General features: G+C 43.0%; 1 protein-coding gene across 1 annotated transcript; it reads left to right on the forward strand.

The window, feature by feature from the left end:
* Positions 1-9607: 9607 nt before the first annotated feature.
* On the forward strand, positions 9608-11152 carry foxg1 (forkhead box G1; the record flags this gene model as incomplete). The annotated part of the gene is made up of 1 exon (XM_015392542.1): positions 9608-11152. A coding segment is annotated over exon 1 (1245 nt), but the record flags the coding sequence as incomplete, so codon positions are not given.
* Between the last annotated feature and the right edge of the window lie 4 nt (positions 11153-11156).

Genomic DNA, 11156 nt, shown 5'->3' on the forward strand with positions numbered 1-11156 from the left:
CTAGAGGGGTCTGAAAAGTGGCTAAATATAGCGACTAAAGCAAATGCAGAGAGTGTATTTCCCCATTGTGGGACAATAAAGGGATTTACATTACATTTACAAAATCAATGCATGTTTTTATAACTCAAAAAGGAACTTATTAAAGCCTGCCCATATGAAGGTAAGACATATAAAGGTATGTAGATTAATAATGCAAACTCTGACAGGTCTGAAACTTTGCTTAATTCTGGACAAGAAGTTACGTTACCTATAAGAAAAAACTGGTAATGACTACTAGTCCTCTAAATGTTATACACTCAGAGTTTATAACATTTAGAGGACTATGATTGATTGTCTGTGATACATTATTTGAAATTATTATTTTTTTTTCAATTCTATTATAGATTTTATAGTTCCGATTGTAATTTTCTTTTATGCTTGTATGGTTTTGGGTCTGTGAAATGGTGTCATGCTGTTTCACTGTACAGCACTTTGGTCCTCTGAGAAATTCTGAACTGCTTTATAAATAAAGTTGGATTGGAAATTCAATTCTATTCTATGCAGTTTGTTTCTATAGAACCAATTCACAACACATGTCATCTCAAGGCACTTTCCAGTTCAACCAGATCAAACTGGTGAAGATCAAACAGAATAGAGATCGATAGAAATTCTAGGAACTACTGCTGTGCAAACTTACTGCTTATCAACTTGCTGTGTGACGGCGGCTGGCTTAAAGGGTGAAACGTAATGTTTAATGGAGTGTCAGGTAGAAAGGTACGCCAACAACCTTGATGAGGCTTAGTTGGCTGTTTTTAGACCAATCATCATATAAAAACTGGCTAACAAACTACTATATTGCATGAATGAAAAGAACACATAAGCATGAAGCTGAAATAGCTTTTGATTCCAAGCAGGGTTATTCCATCTCTTCCATATTTCTTTATACTAATCTATTGAAAAAAACTACACTTTTTTACATCTTAACATGGATTATATTATTATATGTTAATAGCAGAACTTTGAATCCCAGTTTCTGATTTGTGAAAGCTTTATTTGATATGTAAAAACTTGATTTCCGTCCCCTTTTCATTACCTATGCCAAATTAGAACCAGTCCAGCTTAATAACTCTTGTTGGTTTGAACAAATCCCATTTGTATAAAATTCGTACTTATACTCTCTCTGCCAGCTGAGAGTCATAGTGGCCAGGGCAGGCCTTAGCTATTGGCTGGAGGAAGCCAGCATAACCAAGTCATCCAGAAACCTGCCGGCCCCAAACCAGCCCCATGTGACAGAGGACAGTCCAATGTGCACCAATACAAGTCTGACTAAATGCAGATCAGACTCCTGCTAAACTTGTAATTAGGCTGAATGTCACCCAGCTAAGGGCCCCTGGCTCTGGACTGCTGTAGCACCTCCCACAGGGCCCCATGAGGGTCACAGTGGAATGCCTTCTTCAGACCCACGAATCAAAGGTGAACCTCTTGGGCAAACTGTCCTAACGCTGCAGAGGTGTAGAGCTGGTCCAGTGTTCAGGATGAAAACCGTACTGCTCCTTCTGAGGTCTGACAATCAGCCAAACTCTTTGATCGCTTCTGTGACTCCAGCCTAGGGTTAGGAACAACTCTGAGCACTTAGGCTTTGTTCACACAGCAGCCTGCACTGAACCAAATCAGATTTTTGTTCCACATATTTGACCTGCATCTGATATTTTCATGACAATCTAAACAACAAAGATCTGATATTTCCCAAAGCGACCCAGGTCCTCGGCTCTGTGGTCCTGAATCCGATTAGAATCTGATCTTTTAAAATGCGACCTGTGTCTGATCGGCCAGGTCGCATTCATCCAACCTGAACCGCATTAATAACCGACAAAGGTAACTATTCTGCTTCTTTCTACGCAGAAGCAGGAAGTAAAACAACAACCATGGCGGACGATGATATGGAGAGCAGTCTTTATTTTCAGCCTTCATGAAAAGATTGTGTTATTAATGCTCTGGCTGAGGCTTGGAAAGAAATGAAGGATGCGCTCCAGCGCTACCATCCATGTTTACTTCCGTAAACACAGAAAATGCTCGCTGGTGACGTCATTGTGTCGTCTACTGCGCATGAAGGACACTGTAGATGTGTGAATGCAGTGGAGATCACATACAGGTCCCATATATTTGGAAATGTGAAAGACCGCAAAAAAGAATCTGATCTCACAAAAGGGAAAGGTTTGATGCCTGCTAGGTTTACCAAATCCTCAAAGTATTCTTTTCTCTGTCCAAGAATGTCGCCAGTCTAGGTTAGTAGTTCCCACTCCTGCTGTAATCTGTAATAGTGAATAGTTTGGTGCTGTGGAGGCAGCGGACGGTAAGCTAGAGTCACTATGTGGCCGACTGATAGTCTTTCTCCATGGCCGCATCAAACTCTTACCAGGCCTGAGTTTTGCTACTTCAACAAGGGTTCCCAACCCTGCTCCTAAAGACCCATTGGCTGTGACCGACCGTCCGCCCTAACCCCAAATCCCTCCATCGCTATATAAAGCGGGGACTGTATAGTGAACTCAGGTAACTGACCGTTCGGACAGACGATCATTGCATGCAGAATTCATTTTTTGGAGAGAAATATCAGCTGTGCTGCTGCCATCAACACCTTTGTTTCTAGATGTTGGAGCTTGGCCTGTTTTCCAGTGTAGTCCTGTTTCTCTGACTGTGACTAACTGGATGTGCTCTCTTCATCCTCTGACATGGGAGCTGGCTCGGAGCTCGTCTGCCTGGCTGTGTGTTTCCTGGACGGTGCCGCCTGTGGAGCCTCAGCAGATGGCCGCTCACCATGAAATCCCACATCCTCCGTCTCCTTCACGCTGCGCTCCAGACCGCCTGCCCAAACCAAAGTCTACAGCCTCCACTGTTCCTGCTCTACTCCGACTTCCTCTGAGTTTGAGGAGAGCATGCGCGATATTATTATTAAATTCATATGAGCAAAACGTGCGGAAATGAACGCTTAATTTATTATGAAGCTTTAAAGAAATCCCCATCAGCATCCAGCAGATGTGCAGTTTCTGCCAAAAATATTTTCTTCTAGTTGTAGATTTTTCTAACAGGGACGATTAGAATAATCCAAAACTGCTTTTTATGAACTTTGTTTGTTCTCCATTTCCAAACTCAGCATCTTTTCAAACATCCCTGCAATAAAAATTTATTTTGACTGGATTTGATTAAACTTTTAAGCCTCTCGATATAAAATAAATATTTAATTGGAGATGAGAAATGTGCTTCCTGGTCTGTTGAAGCACCAATAGTTTGCATCTAATCATGTAAATAAACTGTCTTATATTTTTTTGATAATATATAAGAATTATATTCTAATTTGTAGTTACCGATTTGTCGTTACTATATTTCAATTGAACAAACCTCGCTGTTCTTTTTCCTGTTTGGTGCGATGAATAGCGGATCTTGATCTGGCCGGACTGGAACGGAGCAAAAAGTAGCTGAGCTCCGTGTTTTGTCGGTGACGGATGGAGAATACGTACGGTGACGGTGACGTGCGGAGGAGTAGCGGTGGATGTGGAACATCTCTCATTGATTAACATGACAGCTGGCACTCCGCATGACATGAGCGGAGCGCTGATGGAGGATGTGGAATCTGGTTCTGCTGGAGGTTTCTTCCTGTTCAAAGGGAGTTTTTCCTCTCCACTGTTGCTACATGCATGCTTGGTGTGAGGGATTGCTGAAGAGTCAGTGAGTTGAAAACTTTCAATCAATCAGGCTGGATGATCTGGTGAACTGTAAAATGCCTTGAGATGACATGATGTGAATTGGAGCTATAGAAATAAACTGAATAGAATATGATGGTTTAGTTTCTCATGGCGGTTTTCATCGGTAGGGACCAGGAAGGCTGCTAGGACTTTAAAAGGTGAACTCTCTGTGTGTAGTTCCTGCTATGGCCTCAGGATGTCGCTGTTGCTCCACTAATGAGCCTGCTGGCTCCCTCTTGGTGTCCGAGCTGTGAAGCTGCGGCATCCAGCCGGGTGGCTGCGCGGTTCATGCATTTATTTGCAGCGCTTGGCATTGATTGGAGCATTAAACGTGCAGCACCAACAAAGCTAATGATTCTCCTGCTTGTTTTTAACAGAAACATCGCAGCTTCTTCTCCAGTTTCCCCTCAATCTTTCTACTTCTATTGATTCCTTTTGACAAACAACTTCCAGGATGTTCCAGGAAAAGGTTTTTTGGTCGCTTTAAAAATACTGAAATGTAATCCGGGCCTTTAAATCAAGGATAAATCTTCTAAATGTTCAAAACCAATCAAACATCTAAAGTATTTGTCCTCAATCGGTAGAGCTGAGATGAAGGAATCTGCATCCTGTTTTTATTACAATAACAAGAAAAAAGTATGTTTTTATCGAATAAATAAATAAAATTACACAAAAACCCTGATGTTTTTTAAACCTTGGGTGGTTGGAATTTTTTCATCAGTTTTTTATTCGGAAACAAAAATATATAAACGAAATTTAACATTACATCAGCTGCTTAGGATTAAACTAAATAAAAAGTTTTGAATAGTTTGTTTTCTCTTCTTTTAGGTCAAACTGATTGGAATCGTTTCGTTTTAAATGTTCATGTTTTTTATGTTTGTTATTTAGCTGATTAAAACAGCCTCAATCTAAAGATATTTTCATCTTTTTGTCTGTTAAATCTCAGTCTATTTTTATCTCAAACTTTGATTCTTCACTTCATCTCTGAATGGAAAGAAATCCGTTTGAGAAATTTACAGCTTTCATTTTCCTGCTTAATGTTGATTTTTAATCAGGAATCAATCAAAGTCTGACAGATCAGGATTTCTCTTTCTGATCACGGATGAACTGAAATCTAAAGTTTTAAAGCTTTCATAATTATTTAACAAAGAAAAAACACATTTATCTATAAAAATATACATTTATCTGCAGTGTAAAAAAATGAAGTTGATTTAAGCCAAAAATGTTGAGAACGATCATGAATTTAATGTCTTTCTTGTTTGTTTAATGTTTAATTTAATGTTTTTTTGTTTGTGTCCTTACAGGCTTCCATAGAGGATATGACGATTTGTAAAAAATAACAGTAAGTAAATAAAGGCGCAGATTCTGCTTTGTTGTATAGAGATTTATTGAGAAATGAATCAAATATTTTTTCTAGAAGGTAAGAAGAGCTGCACACTGAAAATACCATTACCAGACATTTGCTTCCCATTTCAGCATCTTTTATTTCCTCACGGAATAAAAACTGAAAGTGTCCCAGGATGGATTCTGCAGCAGAGACACATTGATTCAAATTCCCAAAAATGGCCATGAAAGAAAAAAAAAACAAATAACGGGATGAAATGTTTTAAAATTAATCCATAAACCGTAAACCTGTGATTTTGAACAGTTGATTTTTCTCTCATTATTAGATACTAACTGTTCTTACAGGGAAACCTGCAGCCATAGTGCTCTTTATAATCCATCTTAGGGAATTTCACATGTTTTTTTTTTCTATTAAAGGGAAGGATGGTGTTAGGATGATGTGAAGAAACCAAAAAACAAAGGTACATGCAGGTAAAATATATATCGGCTGAAAATATATTTCTTTTTAAATGTTGAAATGAGTGAAAACATCAGATCACCTGGATCCTCCCGGGAAAATCCAGATAATCCAAGTTCATCTTTAATTTTATGTGACAAATGTTGAAGCTCACGTGCATCAGGTGAGATTTTTAAGAGCTTTAACTTAATAACATCATGTGAGTTAAATGAACGCGAGCAGCAGTCAGCTCCGCATCACCACGTCTGGCTGCCATGTTGGAAACGCAGGGATCCGGAAATAATGAGCCGCTCCTCTCTGATGAGAAACTCATGCAAAGAGAATTATTGGTTTGTTCTGTCAATCAGACCTGATCAGTGATCCTGTGGGACATAACTAGTCCCACAGGTTTCCTCTCATCCTGGTTTATCCAACTTCTGATCAGATCCCAGCCTGTGATCCAGGTCTAAACTTCCCTCTGAGAAGAAATGAAATATAAGAGTGTAGATGTGACCGATCTGATCTATAGAATTATATAACCTTAATTGCATCAAAACATGCAGCAGACCTCAGCGTGTCAGAAATAAATGAAATCTGTGAAAACTGAATACAGCCTCCCATTAAAAAACAAAAAACAAGAATGTAAATGACTTTCTGAAGATTTCTAACGAAGAAAACTTCCATTGAAGGAAATCAGTGTCTATCTACAGAAGCTCTAAGTGACTCTTTTGCAGGGATTCCTCGCAGTTTTGTCAGGTTGGATGTTTTACCTTTTTTTTTCTCCATTTCAAACTAGAAAGAGAAAAAAAGATCCTCCTTAAAGCTGACCAGTGACGGTAAGGCAGAGACTGAGACATGTCCTGCTTCACCAAACATCTGTGTCTCAGAGGAAAACAGCAGATGGTGAAAACATGCTGCTTCACATCTATCAAAGAAAAAAAACAAAAAACAGAACTTCCAGCTTAATTTGGAGGAAAACTTTGACCTGAACGATGCTGCTGGTTAACGGGTAGAATAAACACTGCAAATGAATAAAGAAATCTGGAAAAAAGAAAGAAAGTCGACAAAGATTTCCTTGGAATATTTATCAGATCATTCCTCTGAGAGGACAGATGCTGAGGACCTTTAAACTGAATAAAATGCTATTTAGCTTTGCTTCTTCAAAGTAAAGAAAATGTGAAGAATGTTCTGAAGAACGAAGAAGGAAAATATATTTTTGAGTAATCTTTGAATACAAAATAAATAGATTTATGTACTAATAAAAGTAGCCATTACAAGCATTGTTTCATAATGATAATAAACAAATGTTATGTTGAATAGTGCAATAAATAGAAGGACATTTCTATCTAAAGCCAGTATTGGGAGGCTTTATATTGGCTTCATGCATCCGGATGGTTGGTTTGGTCAAAATGCTTCTTCTGCTGAGGATGAAACACAAACAGCCACGCAGGTGAGTGTTTTCTCATTATTAGTTGTGCAGTGAGCAGGTGAGTGTTTTCTCATTATTAGTTGTGCAGTGAGCAGGTGAGTGTATTCTCATTATTAGTTGTGCAGTGAGCAGGTGAGCAGGTTAGTTTAGTGTTTGGATGTTCTGGTTTGACTCAGTCCTTCCTTTCCTCGGTCCATCTGAGGATTAACGCCTCATTCTGGGAACAGAAAGGCCTCATAGGGTCGAGCTCTGCAGCAAAACAAACGCAGAATCCTTTAGTTGAGGTCAAACTTGTTTTAAACGGGTTTATAAATGATTTTATATTTGAAATAGTCCCCATTTTCAGATAGAGAGTAGATCAGATGACGTGAAACGGGGTTTAAAATCTTATTTTTATTCAGCATGATTTTTCTGATTGGGGCTTTGTGTGCAGCGCCTCCTCCGCCTCCTGCAGCCTGTTTCTGCCGCAGGATCCAGGCTGACAGGAGCTCCTGCAGCTCAGCAGCCAGACGGAGCGATTTGTTCATCCTCAGCGACAAGCAGCGGGTAGAACAAGTCAAAGCTCACTGACCGTCAGAGATCAACCCCCAACAGCAGCGGAAAGACAGGCAGGAGAAAAAAACTCAAAGGGTTAGGAATTTATTTTTATTATTTTATTTTTGCTAAGGAATCGTGTTAAATCTAAGTTATTTTTCCTCTGGAAAACAAAAAAACAGAAATAAACAAAAATAGGGATCAGTTATAGACAAAAACTCATCTGACAGGAGCCCATCTAAAACACACTGCAAACACGATATAAAAATTAGTTAAAAAAAATGTCTTATTTAAGTGTATTCAGTGTATTTACTCTGTAGAGCAGGTAAATAAAATTATTTACCAATGGAGTTAGTATTTTTACTCTTAAAATAAAGTAATTAGATATTATGCACTTGAAATAAGAAATAGTTTTTCCCCCTAATTTTAAATCAAAGTATCTTGTTCCATTGGCAAAGTGTTTCACTTACATCCTTAATTCAAGACAACGTGCACTTAAAAAAAGACTTATTTAGATTGCATTTTTTGCAGTGTAAATAAAGCACGTGCAATGATAACAACAACAATAATCATGCAACTTATTAAATATATCTTAAACGTTACATATGGTTTTATTTTTTATGTCTCAGGGGGATAAATAAATGAATGCACCACCTTGGAATAATGGACTAATTTAAAAGGTGAGGCGTTTAGGTGTCCGTGTCCATAGTTGGAGGTTTGGAAACCTCACCGATTCAGGGACGAATCTGTAAAACCAGGTGGAATCTGAAATAAAATGATGATTGTTTTCAAAATGTTAAAGAATAACATCCCGGAAATAAAGAAATCGCTGCCGGCTGTGAGGCTCTGCGCCTCGAACAGGTCCGGCAGCTGCGCAGCGGTGGACGGGTGGCTTTATCCCAACAGAACCAGACAGAATCAAACTTGACTGTGAATAATGTTCTGCTGCAGACACACTGACAGCATTTTTCCTGATGTGCTGTTTATATTTGGGTAAACTCTGAGTGAGGCTGGCCCTGCTGCATGTCTGCGGTGTCTGCGCGGTGTCTGCGCGCCGCGCTTCTATTCTCTGACCCATTTCTTCTCTTTGGCACAGAAGGCGGTGATGGCAACAGCCAGCTGTGGGGGATTCTGACAGAAACCTCTTGGATTGTTGTGGAATGACTGAAACATTTTGGAGCAGTTTGACTCACTCTGCGGCCTGATGACGCCTTCATGTGAAAATAGCCTCTAAAACACAGAGAAACTGCAGGTTTAACAGAAATACTTCTGACAAATAACTCATGTTTTCAAAAACGCTTCTTAGGCTGTAATATTTTCAGCCTTCTGTGAATCTTCCCATGAAGCTCCGCTTCAAATGAGCAGAGCTGTTTTCTGCTGTTTGTTTGCTGAAACTGTCTCCAGCAGGAAGGTAGGAGTGAAACAGCCGATTGATATGCAACTCTTTCCGCCTCCCCGCTGCATATTTCACGCTCATTTTACAGGATGCACGTCCCCCCCCCCCCAGAGACAATCCGTGTTTCTGTCTACTGCGACCCCCCACCCCCCCACCCAGCCCGTCTGCGTGTGCTGACCGTGTCCGTGTCCGTGCCCTCCGGACTCCCTCTCTGTTTATTTTCCCTCAGATGGGATGTAAACAGTTTTGCAGACGCCTAAGGGGCAAATATTTGAATCGAAGGAGTGTAAATGTGAAGAGCGGCGAGGATTTGGGCTGACGCATGCACCACGCGCGCTTCCAGCTCCGGTGTAGTTGACATGAGGGGGGGGGGNGGGGGGATCAGTGCTGATGGAGCGCTGCAAAAAGTTGCTCCAACTTCCACAAGTCTGTTTTTTCTTCATAATGTCTGGAAAGTTCAGGCTCATGTCTTTGCGCTGATTTACCGTGAGACGCAAACAGAGTGAAGGAGAAATAATAACCCTAAATAAATCCATCTATCCCTTCTTCAGCAGCAGAGTCCCTGTAATGCTGCAGATTTCCAGCTTTAGGCCTGGTTTATCCACACTCCCGCAGCGCAGAACCAAATCCTCAGGCTGCTGCTATTTTTTGCAGCGTGCCCGCTATTGGCGGATGTGCGTGTCTCTCCGCGCATCGTGATTGGTGGAGCGCGCAGTGGACGCCTTAAAGTTTAATACTAATGTTCCCCTGGTTGGCTGAGGACTGGGAAGGTCCAACCAATGTTTTTCACTTGCTTTAGTGGCTGCGGCTCCCTAATTAATTGCAGCTATCTGTCTCCTATCGATGTGTGTGTACATGTGTGTTGTGTGTGTTTCCCCTTTTCTCCCCAAACCGAACATGAAATAGTTTGTTAGGCTATACTTTCCTTCTTCCTTTCTAATCCCCCCTTCCTTCCTTCCCGTCCTGGTTCGCTGGTGGAGACCGGGAGGACCGAAGCCCAGCTGTGTTCGCCTCTGCTCGCCGCCGGTTCCCCCCTCCACTGCTCGGTGATGTTGGACATGGGAGAGCGCAAAGAGGTGAAGATGATTCCGAAATCGTCGTTCAGTATAAACAGTTTGGTACCAGAGGCCGTGCAAAGCGACAACAACAACAGTCACCACCACCACCACCACCAGAACCAGAACCAGAACCAGCACCGAGTCGCTGGCCCGGATGATGCGGAGCAGAAGGCGCCCCTCCCGGCCTCCCAGCCGGACGGCAAAGCTGAGCTGAAGAGCGAGTCTCTGAACGCGGAGGGCTGCCCGGAGGAGAAGCAGGAGGAGAAAAAGGACGGAAAAGAAGGAGAGAAGGACGGAGAGAAGAAAAGCGGCAAGTACGAAAAGCCTCCGTTCAGCTACAACGCGCTGATCATGATGGCCATCAGGCAGAGTCCGGAGAAGCGGCTCACCCTGAACGGCATCTACGAGTTCATCATGAAGAACTTCCCTTATTACCGGGAGAACAAGCAGGGCTGGCAGAACTCCATCAGACACAACCTCAGCCTCAATAAGTGCTTCGTTAAGGTGCCTCGGCACTACGATGACCCGGGGAAGGGCAACTACTGGATGCTGGACCCCAGCAGCGACGACGTCTTCATCGGTGGGACCACCGGGAAGCTCCGCCGGCGCTCCACCACGTCCCGGGCCAAGCTGGCTTTCAAGCGCGGAGCCCGGCTGACCTCCGGGCTGACCTTCATGGACCGGGCGGGCTCCTTGTACTGGCCCATGTCCCCCTTCCTTTCCCTGCATCACCCGCGGGCCGCCGGTGCCCTCGGCTACAACGGGACCTCCTCGGGATACCCGGGCCACCCGATGTCCTACAGCAGCATGCTCACCCAGAACATGAGCAACAACCACTCGTCGTTCCCGTCCTCCAACGGGCTGAGCATGGACCGGCTGGTCGGTGGGGATCTACCCTACGCGACGCACCACCTGACGGCGGCGGCCCTGGCGGCCTCGGCGGTGCCCTGCGGCCTCTCTGTGCCTTGCTCCGGGGCGACTTACTCATTGAACCCGTGCTCGGTGAACCTGTTGGCCGGACAGACGAGTTATTTTTTTCCTCATGTCCCACACCCGAGCATGAGCTCACAGACCAGCGCCGGAGGGGGCGGCTCGTTGCAGGCTGCCCGGGCTTCGGCTTCCAATTCCCCGCAGGCTCCGTCCTCTTCCTCGCTGCCATGTGACACTCTGAGGCCGGCTCTGTCCGGCTCTCTGCCCGCCTTCTCCTCGGGACTTTCCGGGGGTTTGTCTGACTATTTCA

The sequence above is a fragment of the Cyprinodon variegatus genome, unplaced genomic scaffold, assembly GCF_000732505.1.
Source record: "Cyprinodon variegatus isolate N-32 unplaced genomic scaffold, C_variegatus-1.0 Scaffold595, whole genome shotgun sequence".
Lineage (NCBI taxonomy): Eukaryota > Metazoa > Chordata > Actinopteri > Cyprinodontiformes > Cyprinodontidae > Cyprinodon > Cyprinodon variegatus.